Source organism: Neomonachus schauinslandi, chromosome 3 (assembly GCF_002201575.2).
Source record: "Neomonachus schauinslandi chromosome 3, ASM220157v2, whole genome shotgun sequence".
Lineage (NCBI taxonomy): Eukaryota > Metazoa > Chordata > Mammalia > Carnivora > Phocidae > Neomonachus > Neomonachus schauinslandi.
The window spans coordinates 33,089,997-33,114,372 of NC_058405.1; the positions used below are offsets into that span (position 1 = coordinate 33,089,997).

At 39.0% G+C, this 24,376-nt stretch overlaps 1 protein-coding gene across 2 annotated transcripts in view; it reads left to right on the forward strand.

The window, feature by feature from the left end:
- Window positions 1-24,376, forward strand: part of KLF12 (Kruppel like factor 12) — a 420,428-nt gene that overhangs the window by 307,155 nt on the left and 88,897 nt on the right. For both annotated transcript variants that reach the window (XM_021697868.2, XM_021697869.2), the window contains one exon: window positions 5,028-5,163. In XM_021697868.2, coding sequence (XP_021553543.1) covers window positions 5,028-5,163 — 136 coding nt within the window. The remainder of the gene's footprint in view (window positions 1-5,027; window positions 5,164-24,376) is intronic.

Sequence of the window (24,376 nt, forward strand, 5' to 3'; positions counted from 1 at the left end):
GGCCGCAAGTGACAGGACAGGACCAGATGTCCCACCCATGTCTCTGAAGCCAAAGCTCCATCTTTATCTTCAAGAAACACGGCAGCTGTGGTTTTTAGAGCAATTCCTGCATAGAAGGTGCTGGAAGAGGACTCTTCCATGCTATAATGCTGTGCATGTTCCCCCTGCACATTCTCCCCACCCCCCACCACTGTATACTCCTTTTCCCTCTCCCCACCACTCCCCATTCTCCCACTGCTCTTGCTGGAAGAAAAGCAACAGCTCTCCTGGAAGCCAGTGTTTCTTTAACTAGGACGTGCTTCAGCCTTGGTAGGGCGGACAGTGAGGGCATCTGCAGGTAGCAGGCAGCCCATCAGGCTGAGGGGAAAAGAAAGGCTGGCAGCACGCAGCCTCTGCCCACCAGCTGCTTTATGCCCTTCAAACCACAGACACCCCTCTCCCCTCCCGCCCCGATGAGCCACGGTGAAGGGGACTGCACAAACCCTTCTGTGAGCCATTCTGGTTAGGACATGGTAGTCTTAAAGTCTCTGTTATATTGTTTGCTTTTACTATAGTGACCTATGAAAGGACTTCCTGTCCTTGAAGAATAGCTGAATGGGCCAGTTTATTTCTATGTAAGATCGAGCCTTTAATCTCTTGACAGCACCCAGGCTGAGGTGGGAGAGGTGTGAATGGACATGGGTGCCGCTGTGTCTTGTGTCAGTCTGCTGTTAGTGTGAGGCAAAGTAAAGTAAAGTTTAAATGCCTCGTGAGTTGAAGAGAGGCAAACATACGAAATCTAGCTTTGAGTGAAGGATCCACCCATGTGAGCCTCCTATCAACTACGAGCTTGAGAAAAGGGATAGAAAAGCTTCCTTCACCCAAGCAGTAATACCAACGTTGGCTCCTTCCAGGAGAAGCCTGCCTGAGGCGGGTCAAGTATCAAAGAAAGGTGCCTCTAAAGCGAAAGTAACTGTAAATACATTTTGAGTATTTTGGATTGAGAAGTAAATAATACAGGATATGATATGTGACTTTTTCCATATTTATATTAATGGCTCACTTAAATTTATGCTGCTTAAGGTCGGGTCGCCTCTTGGGAGGAGAACAGAGAGGAGTGTGATAGGCTGACTGTAATTGTAGCAGTTTTCCACATCATTGCCCGAAATCTCTGAAAGGATCTGGGAGAGTGCACTGATTTTGTATTGCCGCAGAACAAATCATCCCCAAATCTGGTAGATTGATATGGTAACTATTTTATTTGCTTACAGTTCTGTGAGTCAAAAATTGGGGATAGGTTTAGTCAGGCAGTTCTCATGCTAGTCTCACTGTGGTCACTCACAGAGCTGCAATCATCTGGTGGCTGGAAGGTGACCGGTCATTCTAAAATGAGTCACTTACCTCAGTTGGGGTTGGCTGCCAGCAGAGCAGCATGTATTTTAGGCTTTCTTGGGTTCCTTCACATGGTGGCGAGGTTCTAAAAACAGTAACTGATTGAGGGGAAACCCAATATGCAAGTGCTTTTCAAGCTTTTGCTTCGTGTCATGTTTGCTGGTGGTCCACTGGCCACATCATCATCTAGCCAGGTCCAGAGTTGTCCTGGGACGCAGCTACACGAGGGCATGGATGGATAACTGGAGACATGATTCACTGTAGGAAACTTTGCGGGAACAGTTTATTGTAGGTACATATTTGAAAATTAGAGTAAATGTGTTCAACTGCAGGTGTTAGGGTTCTGCAGTTACCTTCTCAGGGATTTTGTCACATGGAATGAAACTCACAGAGTATCATCTCCCCCCCCCCACCTCGCCCCAGGTACCCAAAGCTATCTCATCCCTTTCCCCTTTCTCATTCAAAAGGAACAAAATCTCAAATGTAAATTCTTTTCAGATGCTTATATGTGATTTGCTGCTCTCTTCCGGGAAGTAGATGATGTTTTTAGTTCTGGTGCCTAGGTAATGTTTCCATTTTCTCTGAATGGGTGCCCCCAGAGAATCAGTGCTTCTGAAATGACTGAGGAACTCAAAGACTAATGGAGGTTAACTAGAGTAGATGTTCCTATCCCACATTTAATAAAAATAGAGTAGAATTATGCAAGTATGTAGATAAGCTAATCATCTGACCTAATCAGCAATGCACATTTTAAAAAGCCTTTCTAATTACTTCCTCAACTTGGCTGAAGGTATGGGTAAAAAGAGTTTCCCAGCATGATGGTAGCAGATGTATTTCATAATATTTATTGAAAATATTGGAAAGAAATCCTCAATTATGATGTTCCTGAAAAGTACATCAAAAAAGATATCATATTTAACATATTTTAAACTTTCATTAAGATATAAACATAACATAATTTAGATGATCAACTCTCCCACCAGTTATTTGGAATCATTATTACAATTAGACTTTAGCTCTCAGAGCCAGATTGCTTATTGGTTAACTGCCTGTGTCTTCCCTGAGTTGTATTACTTATCCCTGAAAGCTCTAGTTCTCTTGGACAAAATGGGACCACCGGGATAGTCTCTGTTCTTTAGCTGTTTGTTAATTTGGTATCTTGGCAAAGGAGTCCTAGTGCATGATGTTTCAACAACTTTAAATGTTAAGTTGCTGACATTTACAGGCATATGTAACACCACACAATATGTGATTTGGAAGCCTAGATAGATCTGATACTCATTTTCTTGGCAGAATTTGAGTAGTCATGAATGACTATCAAATGAATCATTCTACAATAGGGTTGCCCAAAAAGAAGCTATCTATGAATTCCTGGTTGAAATGCCTGTATCAGTCCTGTGTGTTGTGCTACTTGAGTAGTAGTTGTTCATCTTTACCTTCCATTCTGTGAGCTGCTCAGTATCTTTCCAGCACATTCTGTTTAATAGAAGTTGGCCTGAGTGAATTGCTGTTTCCTGCAGTCAAAATAAATCTTAAATGATTGGGTGCTTTCAGTGTCTTTGGAGTGACTGCATGCTTAAGTAGCTCTCTGTTATCAGATGCTTGTGGACCTGGTTACTTTCCTCTACAAAGTGTTTCTCCAATATCCGTCTTCTAGGGAATCTTCTTTAGAGATGAGATGGAAAATAAACAGTGTTTTGTGTCAGACAAGGACAACATTCAAAAACTCTTAATGAGTGTCACTGCATGATTCCTGGCATTTGAGAAAGTGAATGTTGCATTTTGGAGAAGTTGTGAATGCTGAGTCATATGACAGTGACTTGTTTTATTTGAGGACAGGGCCAGAAAATATAGATAATCCAATATATAGTCTAATTTATTGGCTAGTGGCTTTGAAACTACAACATAGTTATACAACTGAAAGTCATAAGATGTGACACTTCTGTATGCCCAGACTCTTAAATCTCTACATCACAGTTTCTCAACTTGGGTGCTTTTGGCATTTCAGGTTGGATAATTCTCTGTCTTGGGGGACTGATTATCCTGTGTATTGTAGGATATCTAGCACCATCTTTGACTCGTGTCCACTAGATGCCAGGAGCATCCCCTTCCCCTGGAGTCATGACAAATCAGACTGTGACAGGCCAGACGTTGCCAAATGTCTCTTGGGGGAAGGCAAGCAATTTTTTCCTTGGTTGAGGACCCCACTGCTTTAGATTATTTGAATTATTTCAACTCTTTCAACTAACATTTACGAAGCACTTCCTTTGTTAAAAATACATTTTGGTATGTTTATATTTATAGGCAGTATGTACGTCAAATACACTAAGGCAGTAGGTTCAACAGATATAAGTTCCTTCCTAACCAAGTGTAGTTAGAAATATGTTGGAACTCTCTAGGTTTTTCTGTTCATATTGTAAGTATTAGGTAGAATCACGAGAAATTGTCTTTTTGTGGGTAAAAAAAAAAATGGTGAAATATCAACATTTCCCAGTGTTTCTACCTAATGTACAATTTACAGTAACAGAAAAATGATTTGAGAAAAAAAAATTATAAACGTACGCAGATGTCATTGTAACCATGATTTTAAGTGCATTTTGCTTTCCTTTGTAAGCAGCGGTGGTTTTAGAAATCCCCCATAGGCAGTTGGAAGAGCAGCAGTGTGGCTGCAGCTGGCTGGGGCTGAAGTCATATATTTTAATAATGTGATTGCATAGCTTGTGCCGTACTTTTAATTTAGAAGCTGTGCTTATTTTGTGCTTGAGGTGAGATCTGATGGAAATCCTAGACAGTGGTGCGGTGGATGCTAAAACTGTTCATAGAGAGGAGGAATGGAAATGAGATCTAAATTTTAAAAATATGCATTCACATATTAAATGTTGATGGTAATCCTTTCATTTCGAAAGATCCGATGGTCTCGGTCAACAGGGGTCACAGAACATCAGGCTATTTCTTGCTTTGTTGGCAAGTTCACGGCGGGAGGAGAATCGTATCTGGAAATACCTTTCTGAAAAATGAAATCGGAATGGAGATGAACACTTTCTAGCACATAAAACATATATTTAAAATGCTGCTACTTCTGTCATTTTTGTGTGCTAAGATCTCCACTTAGAACCATAATGAACTGTGAGACAGTATCCACTGAAGTATGAAAAATACCTAAAACTTCATGCTAGTCTTGTAAACCTTGTTCTTCCTTGAGCTTATTAAGAGAGCTGTAGGCAGATAAAATCTCCTCTCCCTTGGCTCCCCACCTTCCAGGGAATGTGCTAACGAGCAGTGAAATGGCCAGAACTCTGGCAGCAGAAGCAAGAAGGAAGAGCCAGGGGGTTGCACGGTAACTCACAAGCTACCTAATCAGTTTCTGACCACTCAGGAGTTGGTAAGGTTGTGGATTTTATCGTTTCTATTCTGTAATCGTCCCCTGAAACTGTTGAGAGCTGATGGAGGTTCTGTAAATCAAATGAACAAGGGAAAAAAGTCAGTAAATGCTCAGTACATAAAATGCACCACTTTCACAAATTCCTGGGATTTCTAGAGAAGTCCATGTGCGCGATAGGCACAGAAGAGAGATGCCATGCTTGATGTTGGTCCAGGACAAGGTTAACTTTCTGCACACTAATTTTAATTCATTATATATGCCTTTTTTTTCCCAGCACAAATGGACCCCCGAGGCCTATCTCCCAGACAAAGTAAAAGTGACAGTGACGATGATGACCTGCCAAATGTGACCTTAGATAGCGTTAATGAGACTGGATCTACGGCCCTTTCCATAGCCAGAGCAGTACAAGAGTAAGTACCACGTTCTCAGGATGAACTAAGACTCGCCAAGGTGTTCAGTGGGTAATGGAAGCAGCAGTACCTCCTGTTCCCAGGACTTGTCCTTCTAGCTCGGGACGGGCTCACGCGTCAGCATCCTTCCATCCAGGCTTACGTTCTTTGGGGGCAGATTAGGGGAAAGCATGAAGTATTTTACATAGTTGAAAATCTGTGCTTTTATTAGAATTGAGGCTTCTGTGCATCTTTCCTAATAACTCCTACCTCTTCTTAACTCTGAAAAAAATATATTGTTCTTTTTCAATGTCACCATCCAATTATTATCAATATTGTTATTATTCATATGCAACAGTCAAGAGAAATAAAATAAGGCAAGTATTATGATCTTGTTTTGATAGGAAAGTACAGAAGAGCTTTTTTGAAATTTTAAATTTGGAAGACAATGTTTCACCACTTTGAAAAATCAGAATCGTGGGTAATTTTTAAAGAGATCTTTTCTCTTTCCTTTTATCCAGACCCTAGAGTTAGATTCATCCTTGTTAATTGAAGATAGTTGCTTTTCCATCATTGTCGATTCTGTATCTAGAACTGAACCTATGGCTAGCCCTTGTATATTTTTTCTCTGGAATAGCTTTTAATAACATAATCTTATGTAAGAGTAGGAGTTAAATAGCCACTGCTGTTGCTGACACATGAGTTAGCAGTTCACTCAAAATGATCTTAGTCACTGCCCATATTTTAATTCCTTTTCCCAAATATTGACTAAGTACTGACTCTATGCTGAGCATTAGTCTTTGAAATCTTTAAACAACACACACACACACATCAGTATGGCATTTTAGAATTTAAAGCATATGTGTGTATGTGTGTGTAAAATGAATCATACATTTCTATGTTCGATAGGTAATACATGTATAATGTTTATATGATGTGTTTGTGCACAAATACAAATATATATGGTATATTAGGGGAAACAGGATATAATGGATCTAAAATGAAATTTGGAGTCAAAAACATTTGAATTCAAATTTACATTTAAGCTCTTAGTGGTTGTGTGACTTTTGGCAAGTTATTTAACCACTCTGAGATTTTAAGAAAATCAGAATACTTACCTTATAGCCCTGTTATGGATGTAATATAGTTATAAGATATAAAAATCAAGTCACAGAGTTTTGGCACACAGAAGGCTTCAATTAACTATAGAATTAGTATTATAATTATAGTAATAGTGTATACTATATGACAACTAGGAAATTAAAATGTGGCAAATATTGTTATTCTAATTGTACAAATGAAGACACTCAGAATCAGAGAAGTTAAATGACTCCTGCAAAGTCATATACTAAGTAGTAGCAAGACAAAGGTTTGGACATCTGACTTCCAGAACAGATCTTTTCCTAAGAGTACCTGTCATGTTTGTTTCCAATAATATTCTTTCACTTCAACACCTATAAAAAGCATTTTTTCACTCCTTTGTTCAAATAACTGGTTATAGTCACTTAGTTTCTCCAAAGCAAGTGTTCATTTGAGCCAAGACAGGCATTGAATCAAAGGGGTTGCTGAAATCATGTTTAAAATTGTCATGCTGAGTCATCTCATCTCTAATTCAATGATCAGCAGAGTTAATATGGTTTTGTGTGACCTAAATCTTAAGATCCATCTTTAAAATTAGACTAAATGATGACAAATTTCAATTCTAAGATGAATAGTAGGTTTCAGAGACATTTTAGTCATACTGTTTTCCTGTATCATTATAATACATGTATAGTGTGTGTGTGTGTGTGTGTGTTTACACAGGTGGATGTGTTTCTTTTAATTCAGACTTTAAAGTTGGGACCTATAATTACGAAAATCTAAATTATGTTTACTTTATTTGGGACTTAGATAGCAAATAATGATATTAGCTTTTTAAACATAACTATTTTTTTCTTTTAATATTATGTGCTTATAATATATAGTGTATTTTATTTTTATTTTTTTTAAAGATTTTATTTATTTATTTGACAGAGAGAGACACAGCGAGAGAGGGAACACAAGCAGGGGGAATGGGAGAGGGAGAAGCAGGCTTCCCACCGAGCAGGGAGCCCGATGCGGGGCTCGATCCCAGGACCCTGGGATCATGACCTGAGCCTAAGGCAGACGCTTAACGACTGAGCCACCCAGGCGCCCCTATATAGTGTATTTTAATGTGAAACGTTTAATAGCCTCAAGAACTAGAGCCTCATTTTCAGCCTAACCTCTCTGGCTTGCTTTGTGAAAACATTTTCAAGCCACAGTATCTTGTATAACTGCGTATGCCTGCCTTTTACAAAAGTTGCCTGTGTATCTAGGGAAATGCCAGATTCATTATTCATGTAAGTGTTTTCATTAAACGATTAGTAAAGAATACCGAGCCGTCACCTGGGAAGCCCAAGAACGCCAGGACCCATCAATAGTTAATTAAGTCTCATTCAAGACTCAGTGTGTGTATGTAAACACCAGGAAGTGAGAAGATAGCGTTAGATGAAGCGAAGAGAATGCTCTGCAGAGACCTCTTAAATATGGGTGTATTTCAAAACTTACAGTAATACACTGAGGAAAATTTTATTCTGGGACAAATAAATATATAATCCTTGTTAGACACTTAAAAAAAAAAAAATCTGTACTTAAGTTTACCCTAACCTACCCTTAGGTTTAAACCTAAGTACAGATTTTTTTTTTAAGTGTCTAACAAGAATTATATTTAAGTGTATACAGTTGTCAGCACGTCTTTCTGCTCCTCTCTTAGTTTCTCCTTGATTCTTTAATACATATTGCTGTTGGTGATTTTCTGTTTTCTCTTTTCCTGTTTGCCTTTGGATCTTGATGCCTTCTATTAACGCAAAAGCTGTCAAACAAACAAAAATTCCAGTGTACTATGATCAATAAAATAATTCATTAAATAATAAAAGTGTAAAACATCAGCTTGGCACATACAAGATGAGAGGATTTCAAAAAACACCTGTTGACCTCTTCCCTGTACTTGGCAAAACTCTCCTGAGAGAGTTAGATGGGGAAGTGTGTCTGTGGGTAGAGAGGCAATGGCATCGAAGGGTTTATGTTTATTAGAGGTAGCATACTTTAAAGGCCTTGGGCAGCCAGTACACATTTGGCTTTCCAATCAAAGGCAAAAGGAGTCATGGTTTAGGAAGGGTTCAAAGGCTGGCCTCTTAATTCATTGGCCACCAGTGAAGTGTCAATCAAAGAGAAGAGGAAGATGGGGCGCCTGGGTGGCTCAGTTGGTTAAGCGACTGCCTTCAGCTCAGGTCATGATCCCGGAGTCCCAGGATCGAGTCCCGCATTAGGCTCCCGGCTCAGCGGGGAGTCTGCTTCTCCCTCTGACCCTCTCCCCCTCATGCTTTCTCTCTCTCTCAAATAAATAAATAAAATCTTTAAAAAAAAAAAAAAAGAGGAAGATGAAGAAGGAGGATGTTCGGGAAGATTGACACTAGAAATGGATGAAACTATCTTGTCCTTGACTCGTCCCTACAAGATGCTAACCTTTGTCTTCTTTCCCATTCAGGTTCATAGTCCTGTCAATAATCATTATAGTTTGAGTTTTTAATTAGGTAATTTACTTTACTGACATTGGTATATCTACATAGAATAAACCTTAATATACTAATACTTTTTTTTTTCTAAATGCCTGTTATGCATGTTACTTTTTTTTTTTTTAGATTTTTTTATTTGGGGGGTGGGAGGGGAAGAGGGAGAGGGCAAGGGCTGAGCAGGGAGCCTGCCATGGGGGCTGGATCTCAGCACCCTGAGATCATGATCTGAGACGAAAGCAAGAGTTGGGCGCTTAGCTGACTCTGTCACCCAGGCAATGCCCTTGCATTTTACTTGTTTTTAAAATGAACTTTTAATTTTTTAGTTTAAGAAACATTTCCTTTGATTTGAAATGCAGAAGTTGTTAGCCAAAATTACATCCTCCCCCCAGATATCAGATATTCCTGTATTTAAATAAAAAAGAACATCACTTGGTACTAGAGCAACAACCTGAGGTCACTTTGATGTGTATAGATTTATATAGTGAGGTTCCTGAACTGTGCTTGAACTAATCATTTCAACCATTTTCATTAATTCGCTTGGTTATCGTTTATCAGCTCAGGTCAGTGAATTCAAATACAATGGAAAAAGCCACAGACAGGCCCACACACATGCTCAGCCCTTTTCTTGTTTTAATTGTGCAGATACTGTCCAAGTCAGAAACCATGTGTTCAGTAATTCTGACAAAGCCAACTTCCAGCAATTCATAAAACATCTGTTTTGTTTTGGTCTGGGTTTTTTTTCCCCCCCCAATGGTAAAATAGGGTCATTACCCCTTAACAACTTGACAAACATAATTATGAAATAAGTGTTTGGAAAAAGAGAAGTACAGGCGCATGATTAGAGCAAATTATTGTAATTAACTCTCACTCCAGGCAAAACAATGATATTTTTTTAAATAGGTACAGTTTGGCTGTGTTACCCAGACCCTCCTTTTTAATTCTTTTTCTCTAATTCCAAACATTCATACTCCTCATTTGTTAACAGGAGTAGAATAATCAACTTCATATAAACTAAAGTGTAAGTGAATGAGAATATCTCCAGAGAGAAATTTCAATGTAACCAGGAACAAACCTTAAACTAAACGAATAAGGATCTAGATACAGGCATCCCCCGTTTTCCTAAATTCCCATTATGCCACTTTGTTTTTATGAAAGACCTCTGTTAGCACCTATTTTTGCTAGCTGAAAGAAAGCCAAAGAGGATTTTCATCTTTACAAAAAGAGGTGAACAGCAAAAATAGTGTTCAGTATTTTTTTTGCAGTAAGCCCTTAGAGAGGCAGCACAACTCTAAGCAGGGAGAGTGGCCCGCCAGGCTCCCTCCCAGGGAACCACACCCAGCATCTCAGCACCAAGCTACCAGAGCTTTGAGCTGTGTCTGTGAGCAGCCTTGCTTTATCTCAGTTTCTCGTGTGCCTCCATTAGCCAGATGTGTCCTCCGGCATCACAAAGGCCTCAGAGGTTATTTTGGGGGTCTGGGAATGCTCAAAAACTTTTCCATATAAGTTAATGGTCATTGCCTCTTTGCTCTATGCCATTTTGGCTTACGATAGGGGAACGTTCTACTTTTGGATAGTGGTGGAAACCTGTATAATACTTTCAGTAAGAGGGAGATGGGAAAGGGTAGAGTAGAGGGTGAGGGAAGCAGATGAAGATGTTAAGGACATATACCTGTGTTACTCGGTGTCAGTCCTTTGAGAATTGGTGCGTGCATGTTACTGTTAAATTCACACCATATCTGAAGAGCCTACCCTCTCTCATCTTTATTAAAACTCTCAGAGAAAAGAAAAGCAACAAGATTAGTAGCATTAGTAATTTTTTGCTTTGGCTAGCTTCCCTGATATTTGCTACTTGATAAAAGGATAGTCTTTTTAAATGGTTCATTGTCAAGTACATTTAAGCTAATCAAAATACTTCACTGTCTTCCTCCCCCTGTTTTTATTACAGTTGACCCTTGAACACAGGGTTGAATTGTGCAGGTCCAATTATATGTGGATTTTTTTCGAAAAATATAATAGAACGCTGGAAATGTATTTTCTCGTCCTTATGATTTTCTTCGTATTTTCTTTGCTCTATCATACTTCGTTGCAAGCATACAGTATGTAATACATATGCAAAATATGTATTAATTGACTGGTTATGTTATTGATAAGACTTTCAGTCAACAGTAGGCTATTAGTAGTTAAGCTTGGGGGGGAGTCAAAAGTTACCTGTGGATTTTTGACTGCCCAGGGTGTCAGCATCCCAACCCCAGTTGTTCAAGGCTCAACTGGGTATTGCTCATGTGAAGGTCCTTTCTTAAAAACTGCTTGAATTTCTGGAAATGAAGAGTATTATCTTTAGCACATTTTCACGTAAAGGATCTTTGAAAGAACAAGCATGGTAGGAAGTTAGATATCCTATTGTTATTTTACACTTTGTTGCTAGTTCAAACATCATGGTTCTTAATTTAGAAAAGTTCATTTAATGATAAAAAAGGGTCAGAAATCTTGGCGTGGTCAGTTAAGCATCCGACTCCTGGTTTCTGCTCAGGTCGTGACCTCAGGGTCGAGATCCAGCCCCGAGTCAGGCTCTGTACTGGGTGTGGAGCCTGCTTGGATTCTTTCTCCCTCTCCCTCTTTTCCTCACCCACTCCCCTACCCCATGCTTGATCACTCTTTCTCTGTCTCTCAAAAATAAATAAATCGTTTTTTTAAAGGGTCAGAAATCTTGAATGGTATTTTTTTATTTTGTTCTCATTTTTCTTGTTCTGAATTTCTTGAACACACCCCCTCCTGTTTCTCTTAATGTCCTCCTGTATGATTGCATTAATGTCTTTTAAATTATAGTAGAGAGCAGTACAAGAGATGAGGAAGAAAGCAGAAACAAAGGAATTGTAACTGACAGCCTACTTTTTGGCAGATACTATGAAAACTCATGTAGTTTTCATTTAATTTGCTCTATGATCCTGTTTTTATCCTGCAGATAAAGAAATAGAAGCCCAGAGACGTTTACTCTATCCCCAGAGGTCCTACAGCTGATAATTTGCAGAGCTCATATTCATTTTCAAGTTTATCCGACTATAAACCCATATTCCTCTATATGTTGTGGCTTTAATATCTCTAAACTGCCAACTATCTAAAATTAGCAAAGTTTTTTGAACTTCAAATCCCAGTAAGCACACAATTTTGTGAAATAATTTCAGATTTTTTTTATCTTTAAACTCATTGTTACTTTAAATATAATCTGATACAGGGGGGAAATAATTCTATCAGGTACCTTCTCAGAATTTTTTTTTAAAGCTATTCCACTTCTATAAATCACACACATTATATTGAAATGTGAGGAAATATGAACATATTCGTGCTTTTCATTATAAACTTCACTGGTACTATTTTATTTAAAGAAATTATTGTTGGGAAAAATGTGGTTTCGAGTGTGTTCTAATATACACATACATGCTGACATTCCCAAACCCAAAAAATGAACATCCCTTATAGAATTCTTTCTGTCAACCTATAAAAGGAAAAGTTTGTCCAAGGGTTAAAATCATCATGTGTCATCTTATTTTGCACCCCTTGACTAAAGATTTGAGAGTACTTGGATCATGTCTCTCTCCTCATCTGCTCATTAGAATGAACCCAACTGAGCTGATTGTGCCCAGAGAAAAAGCCAGGGAGCTCAACGTGTCAGAGGACTTCTGTTTTTCCTCTCAGATTTTTCCTAGATTCTTGTCTCATTAAGAGAAGCTATAGGTTTATTTAATAAGGCTAACATGTTTGGGACATCTTCAGATCCCCCCACTTCATGTCCTACCAAAGAAACAGCTATGATTCACATCAGTAGGTGGAACTGTAGATCTCTGATTGTGACTATTATATGGGCTCTACTGATGGATAAATCTGAGAGGTGTTCATTCCCTCGCCAGGGGAGATAAATGTTTTTGCGTTGCTCTTCTTTTGAAAGAGCTCAGAAAAAGCTCCTGATTTTCAGTGAATGAACACAGATAAAACCTAAAGTCTATGCTTAGCCTGCATCAGCCCATCAGTCTCCCATGCCTAAAAAACAATTAAAAATAGTGATCACTGAATAACTCAGTCCCTGGGTGTTTAGTACTAAAATGGAGACTGTTGCACCCACACACTGTCCCATATATCTGCTTTGGTGGGATTCTCTTTGTTCCTCCTTAAATTAAGAAAAGTGTGGTTCAGTTTGGCAATAATTTGACACTTGAACTGTTTCATGAGGTACCAAATTAAGTGATCTGTTCATTTGATGCGTAATTAATTTATTCAAACCTGTGTTACATGCTGAGGACAGGATAAAAGATTCATAGTACCTTAGCACAGGGAGCTCAGCACTGAAAAAAAAGAGATGAAGTAAAGCACGATAAGATAAAAGCGTAATAAGAAGGGCTGCAGTGAGAGAATAGAGGGGGTACACGTAACTCAGTCTGGAATAGGTAAGAACATTGATGTGCGGTAGGGGTGCAGCCGTTCCTAATGACTGGTGCAGAGGTGAGTGTAGCAGGGAGATGGGAGAGGAAGCTGCTTGGGGAGGTGGGTAGGGACCTGATCAGGAAGGATGAATTTATTCTGTAGACAATGGGGAGATGTGGATAGGCTTTAAGTGGGAACAGCAAATGTCGGTCTCAAGGAAGAAGGAAGCTGCACATGGTTGTGCAGGTGGAGCACTGTGCATCCCAAAGGGTGCTGAGTGCGACCGAGGTAGGGGAAGCCGGATGTGGGCGTTAGGCTGTGTGGAGGTGAGAGAGAGGGTTCACTGTTTCATGAAGATGTTCTCGGAGGAACTCTCTGATAAGACCGTGTTTTGGGAAAGACCTGAAGAGGGGTGAGGTCAGGTCACAAAGAGATCTAAAGGAAGAGCATTCAAGAGAGTAACAAGTGCAGAGAGACTCTAAGACAGGAATATTCTGGAATGAGTAAACAAATTCGCTGACCAACTAGAGAACATTAGTTAAAATTCCTTATCTTAGAGAAGAAACTGAGCTCCATAGATACCAACGAATTAGTCCAGCATTCCATCCCTCGGGAGAGGGGCTAGGCACTGAACCTCTTTATCCACTCATACTTTTCCCTCTAAGCTGTGATAAAAATTCTCTTTTTCTGAGGGAATCTGAAGCTATTTAACCAAAACAAGAATCAAAAAGCAAACGAAAAAAATGCAAAACCAATTTTCCCTTTCAAAACACTTGTTTACTTTGTACTTCCTTCTGGCCTGGGTTCTTGAAACCTAGTTTTGTATCCCCCGATGATTCAAAAATATCCATTATCCTAGAAAGTTTTAAAAAATATATTATTACTGTACTTTCTAGTAGCCATTAAGTACTTTTTCCCTAAAAATGATGCAGCTATTGTTCCAAGGAAGAGCTTATCCTCAGAACTTTTTGATCATTAAAAATGTAAAATGAAATAAAAAAGAACGTATCATATATGAGAGCCACTACCCAGGTGTTGCTGTTTTGAGAGGGATGTATGTCTCTCATCTCTATGATAGGCATTTTATACTCTATGCCTCATGCTAAACAGTCAGTTTGATTGACTGACTTGAACATCTTCTGATATACTATAGTATAAACAGATCAATTTTAGCCTTTCTAACCACTTGGAAAGTATTGGGTTAACTGTGTGTTGATTTGTTTTTTAAACTGCCATGTCTCATTTCAATGTGAATTTACTACTTCTTGGTGATCAATTTAAAAATAGAAATCAGGCTTTTAAAGACCAAACTTTTTGTTTTTATTTTTATTTGAAGGGGATTCCAAAGTTACATCATGGATAGAATTGATGAGCCACTTTTATTTGATAGTGGCTATGTATTTTTTGCTACTTTTAGGTTTAAATTTATTTTAGTATTAGTAATTTCTAAATATGTTTCTAAATGTAATTTAAAATATCCTGGCATTTCATGTGGCCATACAGTATATGTATATATACAAACTGATTGCAAGTATTAATATGCTTTTAATTTCTTGACATTACTTCTCCATGTGAGATCTTTATGTAGCCTTTTTTTTTTTGCTGTATGTTCTACCTATAATCATATTGCAAATTTATGTACTCCGTTTATATTTCTCATATATATTCCTAATGGGTGTAACTTGTGAGTATAGGTAGTCATTTCTCATGCATTTTTGATGTGTGTTGACATAGATACTCAGTGATAATGTTGAAATGTTAATAAGTTTCGCTACAAGTTCCCAGAACTATTCATCACTATTTCATTTATTAAGGTAGTCAGAGAGAGTACACATGATAGAAAACCATGCTGTAATATATTTGAAATTAACTCAATTCACCAGGATATAATCTCTTCTATTTTCAGTCAAACGCTCTAGACACTCTCTTTTCTTATTACTCTTTATGAGTTATAGCCATTGTACGATAATTTTCCTTTACTTCATAGCATTTTCCCACACACTTGAATCTCATTGAATACATTTACTTACATGCATCAAAGGAAAGTAAAAAATTGAAGGATACGTTTTCATGGGGAACCTGCTGCTGTATAGAAAAATCTAATACAGATGGAAAAAGATAGCTTGGATAAGAGTGAATCTTACCAGGTTGATGTTTTACCATGATATTTTGCCATCCTCTTACATAATTGCATAGCTGAGGGTCACCATCCAGCTGAAATGTAAGACATCATGCATCATGGCTTATCTTAAAAAGTAAACCGCAAACCATGTATGGTGAGTAGTGGTAGAAATGCCAGCAAATTTTGAGACTATTTCTGATTGATTATCTGAAAAATTATTAGTGTGCAGGAAAGAATTCCAAACTTAATTTAAAAGTAATTATATATTCTTAGCTAAAAGGATCATTTTATCAATGTAATTTTTAATATTTGACTCAAATACTACTTCTAGATAGAATTCTGGATCTTGAATAAAATTCTTTTTGTCGATCTGTTTACCTACCTACCTACCTACCTATCTACTCACCTACATATCTTTCCAAATATTGGTTATTTTTGGCTGTAAATAACAGTAGGCCTTACTAGAGAGCTTAAACATGGAATTATTTTCCTAGTATAACAGGAAGTCTAGGGTGAACAGGACAGGCTGGTGGAGGTGCTCAGAAGAATGTTCTGAAGGTGTCTTCTCTCTTCCTGTTTTGCTGCTCTTCAATTGTGATTTTCTTTCTAATGGTCGTATGAGGTTGGCTCCATCTTCAGGCATTGCCCTTATTCCAGTCAGAAGGGAAGAAGTAAAAGTGCAAACCAAGTAACCATAGGAGCATACTAGCCAACTATGTCACTTTCTTTTAAAGATTTTATTTATTTGAGAGAAAGAGCGAGTGAGGGAGAGAGCATGAGGTGGGGAGGGGCAGAGGCAGAGGGAGAGGGAGAAGCAAGCTCCCCGCTGAGCAGGGAGCCCGAGGGCTCGATCCTAGGATCCTGGGATCAGGACCTGAGCCAAAGCCAGACACTTAACCGACTGAGCCACCCAAGTGCCCCTACAATGTCTCTTTTCAAAAGCTTTCCCAGGAGCCCCACCCTATGACTTCTGCCTCTGTGACCAAAACTGGTTTGCATGTTCCCAATTTTTGGAATATGGCTAAGGGAAAGAAAAATATGGCCAGGACTGAGTCAGTAAACCAGTATCGTCTGCCACCAAGCTTAAAGTTTAATCCTTAAGAAAAATATGGTACCCCCCCAAACCCAAAGTCAAGGTGTTTTTTTCCTTTTTAAAAGAATCAGTCATCTGTTGCCACTATAATGCTATATAGACAGCCATTCCAAAACTCTGTGGCATATTACTATAGGCATTGACTTTTCTTCCATGCCTCAGCTGGTTGGTTGGGGCAGGTCCACAGGTTGTTGGAGCAGCGCTATTCATGTCTCTTATTTTTCTAAACCCAACAGACGACCTATGGCGTGTATTTGTCATGGCAGTGGCTAGAGTGTAAGAGGGCAACCCCAATTGTACAAACATATTTTAAGCCATTGTTCACAGCACTCGTCTGCCAACATCTCATGGCCTGAGCAAGGCCACATGACCTAGCCTAGCATCAGTGTGGTGGGGACCATATTTCTCCCTGGAGATGGGGAACTTTAGGAGAGTGTTGACTAATGTACTAATATTTTAGCAAAGAAAGGCTTTTGTCTCTAGAAGCCATTAAAATTAGCTAATCTACCTATTGTAAAAATCTAATTTGCTAAATTTTGGCAAATTTTAGTCATGTTTTCTGATGAAATTTCTAGTTGGTTCTGGCGGATCTCATGAATTCTTCCCCCTAGAGTCACTTAATAATGTATTTTTTTAATCAGTAATGACAAGTACATTTATTATGTCTTGATATCTGAATTTCAGAGGGTAAATTCTTATCTCCAGGGTTTATACTCTCAGAAGTGTTCCATTTTGCTAAGTATAATAGAGGGTATTATTAAAATGTAGTGCTTAAGCAGCTGATTCCAGCTGAATAAGCCAAATCTGTGAAATGTAGTTATGGCCAGTCTTTAAACTTAAGTTAACATTGATTAATCTCTTATAGTATACAGAATGGCTAAAAATAACATCAGCTATTTTGCCTTTTTCCTCTGACTTCTGGACTTCTATAGCTATGGGCTACAATAGTGACAAAACACAAGTAAAGCAAAATTATACAGAGAATTTAAAATAAAATCTTTGAGCTAAAATTTCATAACGGTTTAGCAAAATGTGTATCAGTCTCCAATTCTGCATCTATTTTCCATTTTGTTCTATATGTGTAATCACTGTTACAAGTGAGAGAAAACATGGAATTGATTCTCGTAGAGTTTCCACTTTCTGATGCAAATATAAAACTAATTATTTTTTTTTTGAAGATTTTATTTATTTGTTTGACACAGAGAGAGGGAACACAAGCAGGGGGAGTGGGAGAGGGAGAAGCAGGCTCCCGCTGAGCAGGGAGCCCGGTGCGGAGCTCGATCCCAGGACCCTGGGATCATGACCTGAGCCGAAGGCAGACGCTTAACGACTGAGCCACCCAGGCGCTCCATAAAACCGTTTTAAATTCTACACTTAGAGGAACTTTTCTAATACATGATAGGAAAATACAAGCAAGAAAATTCATTAGAAAATATAAATGACTTTTTTAAATTCAGGAGGTTAAAATATCTTCTTGTCAGCTTTTACTGTGTAGGTTACATTTTGAGGTTAAAATATTAATTTTTCACTATATCTTTTAATGAGGCTTATTTATCCAAGTCAAGTTAGAGGACCAGTAAATGTTTTACAATATAAGACTATCCAGCAAAGGGGCGCCTGGGTGGCTTGGTCGAGTAGGCATCTGCCTCCGGCTCAGGTCATGATCCTGGAGTTCTGGATTGAGCCCCGTGTTGAGCTTTCTGCTCAGTGGAGAGTCTGCTTCTCTCTCTCCCTCTGCCCCTCACCCCTCTTGTTCTCGCTCTCTTTCTCAAATAAATAAATAAATAAAAATCTTTAAAACAAATTCTTAAAAAAATTATAAAAAAAGAATATCTAGCAAAACTAGAAATTGTTCAAGAAAACAAACAAAATAGTTACTGAATTGAAACCGGGTGATCCCTTTACGTACTAAAATCAACAATATGTTTGTATCTTTGGCTTTTTACTCCTGCATTTTTACCCAAGCTTCCAGATTGACACTACTTTGAAACAAATGTGGAGTTTTATATCTTGCCTCATGTATATCTTGAAAAGTTCAAGGTTATACTAGTGTTTTAAAAGGGATTGCATTAAATCATTAGTCGTAAAAATAACTGATTGGTCACATGCCCCCAAATCAGGAAGAATATATTGGAGGTTATGGAAGCAGTATAGGCGTGAGCAACTCTGGGCCTGGGCCAGGGTATCAGTGGTGGCTTTTGAATGGTATAACCCTAAGCGTTATATTAAAAATGTAGTGCTGGGACGCCTGGGTGGCTCAGATGGTTAAGCATCTGCCTTTGGCTCAGGTCACGATCCCAGGGTCCTGGGATCGAGTCCCGCATCGGGCTCCCTGCTAGGCGGGGAGCCTGCTTCTCCCTCTGCCGCTGCCTCTCTCTCTCTCTCTCTCTCTGACTCTCATGAATAAATAAATTTAAAAAAAAATTAAAAATGTAGTGCTTGGGTGCCTGGGTGGCTCAGTCATGAAGCGTCTGCCTTCAGCTCAGGTCATGGTCCCGGGGTCCTGGGATCGAGCCCTGCATCCGGCTCCCTGCTCAGCGGGAAGCCTGCTTCTCCCTCTCCCACTCCCCCTGCTTGTGTTCCCTCTCTCGCTGTGTCTCTCTCTGTCAAATAAATAAAATCTTAAAAAAAAAAAATGTAGTGCTTTATGGTTCTGAATTTATTTTTATTTTTTTTATTCTTATGTTAATCCCCATACATTACATCATGAGTTTTAGATGTAGTGTTCCATGATTCATTGTTTGTGCATAACACCCAGTGCTCCATGCAGAATGTGCCCTCTTCAATACCCATCACCAGGCTAACCCATCCTCCCACTCCCCTCCCCTCTAGAACCCTCAGTTTGTTTTTCAGAGTCCATCATCTCTCATGGTTCGTCTACCCCTCCGATTTCCCCCCCTTCATTCTTCCCCTCCTACTACCTTCTTCTTCTTTTTTTTTTTTTTTCTTAACATATATTGCATTATTTGTTTCAGAGGTACAGATCTGAGATTCAACAGTCTTGCACAATTCACAGCGCTTACCAGAGCACATACCCTCCCCAGTGTCTATCACCCAGTCACCCCATCCCTCCCACCCCACCCCCCACTCCCGGAACCCTCAGTTTGTTTCCTGAGATTAAGAATTCCTCATATCAGTGAGGTCATATGATACATGTCTTTCTCTGTTTGACTTATTTCGCTCAACATAATACCCTTCAGTTCCATCCACGTCGTTGCAAATGGCAAGATCTCATTCCTTTTGATGGCTGCATAATATTCTATTGTATATATATACCACATCTTCTTTATCCATTCATCTGTCGATGGACAATTGGCTCTTTCCACAGTTTGGCTATTGTGGACATTGCTGCTATAAACATCGGGGTGCATGTACCCTTTCGGATCCCTACTTTTGTATCTTTGGGGTAAATACCCAGTAGTGCAATTGCTGGATCATATGGTAGCTCTATTTTCAACTTCTTGAGGAACCTCCATACTGTTTTCCAGAGTGGCTGCACCAGCTTGCATTCCCACCAACCGTGTAGGAAGGTTCCCCTTTCTCCGCATCATCACCAACATCTGTCGTTTCCTGACTTGTTAATTTTAGCCATTCTGACTGGTGTGAGGTGGTATCTCGTTGAGGTTTTGATTTGGATTTCCCTGATGCCGAGCGATGTTGAGCACTTTTTCATGTGTCTCTTGGCCATTTGGATGTCTTCTTTGGAAAAATGTCTGTTCATGTCTTCTGCCCATTTCTTGATTGGATTCTTTATTCTTTGGGTGTTGAGTTTGATGAGTTCTTTATAGATTTTGGATACTAGCCCTTTATCTGATATGTCATTTGCAAATATCTTCTCCCAATCTGTCGGTTGTCTTTTGGTTTTGTTGACTGTTTCCTTTGCTTTGCAAAAGCTTTTAATCTTGATGAAGTCCAAATAGTTCATTTTTGCCCTTGCTTCCCTTGCCTTTGGCGATGTTTCTAGGAAGAAGTTGCTGTGGCTGAGGTCGAAGAGTTTGCTGCCTGTGTTCTCCTCTAGGATTTTGATGGACTCCTGTCTCACATTTAGGTCTTTCAACCATTTGGAGTCTATTTTTGTGTGTGGTGTAAGGAAATGGTCCAGTTTCATTCTTCTGCATGTGGCTATCCAATTTTCCCAACACCATTTGTTGAAGAGACTGTCTTTTTTCCATTGGACATTCTTTCCTGCTTTGTCAAAGATTAGTTGACCATAGAGTTGAGGGTCCATTTCTGGGCTCTCTATTCTGTTCCATTGATCTGTGTGTCTGTTTTTGTGCCAGTACCATACTGTCTTGATGATGACAGCTTTGTAATAGAGCTGGAAGTCCGGAATTGTGATGCCGCCAGCTTTGCTTTTCTTTTTCAACATTCCTCTGGCTATGCGGGGTCTTTTCTGGTTCCATACAAATTTTAGGATTATTTGTTCCATTTCTTTGAAAAAAGTGGATGGTATTTTGATGGGATTGCATTGAATGTGTGGATTGCTCTAGGTAGCATTGACATCTTCACAATATTTGTTCTTCCAATCCATGAGCATGGAACGTTTTTCCATTTCTTTGTGTCTTCCTCAATTTCTTTCATGAATATTTTATAGTTTTCTGAGTACAGATTCTTTGTCTCTTTGGTTAGATTTATTCCTAGGTATCTTATGGTTTTGGGTGCAATTGTAAATGGGATCGACTCCTTAATTTCTCTTTCTTCTGTCTTGTTGTTGGTGTATAGGAATGCCACTGACTTCTGTGCATTGATTTTATATCCTGCCACTTTACTGAATTCCTGTATGAGTTCTAGCAGTTTTGGGGTGGAGTCTTCGGGGTTTTCCACATAAAGTATCATATCATCTGCAAAGAGTGAGAGTTTGACTTCTTCTTTGCCGATTTGGATGCCTTTTATTTCTTTTTGTTGTCTGATTGCTGTGGCTAGGACTTCCAATACTATGTTGAATAGCAGTGGTGATAGGGGCGCCTGGGTGGCTCAGTTGGTTAAGCGACTGCCTTCGGCTCAGGTCATGATCCTGGAGTCCCAGGATCGAGTCCCGCATCGGGCTCCCTGCTCGGCAGGGAGTCTGCTTCTCCCTCTGACCCTCCCCCCTCTCATGTGCTCTCTCTCATTCTCTCTCTCAAATAAATAAATAAAAATCTTAAAAAAAAAAAAAAAAAAAGAATAGCAGTGGTGATAGTGGACATCCCTGCCGTGTTCCTGACCTTAGGGGGAAAGCTCTCAGTTTTTCCCCATTGAGAATGATATTCGCTGTAGGTTTTTCATAGATGGCTTTTATGATATTGAGGTATGTACCCTCTATGCCTATACTCTGAAGAGTTTTGATCAAGAAAGGATGCTGTACTTTGTCAAATGCTTTTTCTGCATCTATTGAGAGGATCATATGATTCTTGTTCTTTCTTTTGTTAATGTATTGTATACATTGATTGATTTGTGGATGTTGAACCAACCTTGCAGCCCAGGGATAAATCCCACTTGGTCATGGTGAATAATCCTTTTAATGTACTGTTGGATCCTATTGGCTAGTATTTTGGTGAGAATTTTGCATCCATGTTCATCAGGGATATTGGTCTGTAATTCTCCTTTTTGATGGGGTCTTTGTCTGGTTTTGGGATCAAGGTAATGCTGGCCTCATAAAATGAGTTTGGAAATTTTCCTTCCATTTCTAATTTTTGGAACAGTTTCAGAAGAATAGGTATTAATTCTTCTTGAAATCTTTGGTAGAATTCCCCTGGGAAGCCATCTGGCCCTGGGCTTTTGTTTTTTGGGAGATTTTTGATGACTGCTCCAATTTCCTTAGTGGTTATAGGTCTGTTCAGGTTTTCTATTTCTTCCTGGTTCAGTTTCGATAGTTGATACATCTCTAGGAATGCATCCATTTCTTCCAGGTTATCTAATTTGCTGGCATAGAGTTGCTCATAATATGTTCTTATAATTGTTTGTATTTCTTTGGTGTTGGTTGTGATCTCTACTCTTTCATTCATGATTTTGTTGATTTGGGTCATTTCTCTTTTTGATAAGTCTGGCCAGGGGTTTATCAATCTTGTTAATTCTTTCAAAGAACCAGCTCCTAGTTTCCTTGATCTGTTCTACTGTTCTTTTAGTTTCTATTTCATTGATTTCTGCTCTGATCTTTATTATTTCTCTTCTCCTGCTGGGTTTAGGCTTTATTTGCTGTTCTTTCTCCAGCTCCTTTAGGGGTAGGGTTAGGTTGTGTACTTGAGACCTTTCTTGTATCTTGAGAAAGGCTTGTATTGCTATATACTTTCCTCTTAGGACTGCCTTTGCTGCATCCCAAAGATTTTGAATAGTTGTGTTTTCATTTTCATTGGTTTCCATGTATTTTTTAAATTCTTCTTTAATTTCCTGGTTGACCCATTCATTCTTCAGTAGGATGCTCTTTAGCCTCCATGTATTTGAGTTCTTTCCGACTTTCCTCTTGTGATTGAGTTCTAGTTTCAAAGCATTGTGGTCTGAAAATAGGCAGGGAATGATCCCAATCTTTTGGTACTGGTTGAGACCTGATTTATGACCTAGGATGTGATCTATTCTGAAGAATGTTCCATGGGCACTAGAGAAGAATGTGTATTCCATTGCTTTGGGATGGAATGTTCTGAATATGTCTGTGAAGTCCATTTGGTCCAGTGTGTCATTTAAAGTCTTTATTTCCTTGTTGATCTTTTGCTTAGACGATCTGTCCATTTCAGTGAGGGGGGTGTTAAAGTCCCCCACTATTATTGTGTTGTTGTCGATGTGTTTCTTTGCTTTTGTTATTAATTCCCTTATATAATTGGCTGCTCCCATGTTAGGGGCATAGATATTTACAATTGTTAGATCTTCTTGTTGGATAGACCCTTTAAGTAGGATATAATGTCCTTCCTCATCTCTTATTACAGGCTTTGGTTTAAAATCTAATTTGTCTGATATAAGGATTGCCACCCCAGCTTTCTTTTGGTGTCCATTAGCATGGTAAATGGTTTTCCACCCCCTCACTTTCAATCTGGGGGTGTCTTTGGGTCTAAAATGAGTCTCTTGCAGACAGCATATAGATGGGTCTTATTTTTTAATCCAGTCTGATAGCCTGTGTCTTTTGATTGGGGCATTGAGCCCATTTACATTCAGGGTAACTATTGAAATATAGGAATTTAGTGCCATTGTATTACTTGTAAGGTGACTGTTACCGTATATTGTCTGTGTTCCTTCTGGTCTATGTTGCTTTTAGGGTCTCTCTTTGCTTAGAGGACCCCTTTCAAGATTTCTTGTAGGACTGGTTTCGTGTTTGCAAATTCCTTTAGTTTTTGTTTGTCCTGGAAGCTTTTTATCTCTCCTTCTATTTTCAATGACAGCCTAGCTGGATATAGTATTCTTGGCTGCATATTTTTCTCATTTAGTGCTCTGAAGATATCCTGCCAGTCCTTTCTGGCCTGCCAGGTCTCTGTGGATGGGTCTGTTGCCAATCTAATATTTCTACCATTGTAGGTTACAGATCTCTTGTCCCGAGCTGCTTTCAGGATTTTCTCTTTGTCTATGAGACTTGTAAGTTTTACTATTAGATGTCGGGATGTTGACCTATTTTTATTGATTTTGAGAGGGGTTTTCTGTGCTTCCTGGATTTTGATGCCTGTTTCCTTCCCCAAATTAGGGAAGTTCTCTGCTATAATTTGCTCCATTATACCTTCTGCCCCTCTCTCTCTTTCTTCTTCTTCTGGGATCCCAATTATTCTAATGTTGTTTTGTCTTATGGTATCGCTTATCTCTCGAATTCTGCCCTCGTGATCCAGTAGTTGTTTATCTCTCTTTTTCTCAGCTTCTTTATTTTCCATCATTTGGTCTTGTATATCACTGATTCTCTCTTCTGCCTCATTTATCCTAGCAGTTAGCGCCCCCATATTTGATTGCACCTCATTAATAGCCTTTTTGATTTCTACTTGGTTAGATTTTAGTTCTTTTACTTCTCCAGAAAGGGTTTCTCTAATAACTTCCATATTTTTTTCAAGCCCAGCTAGTATCTTTAAAGTGATGATTCTG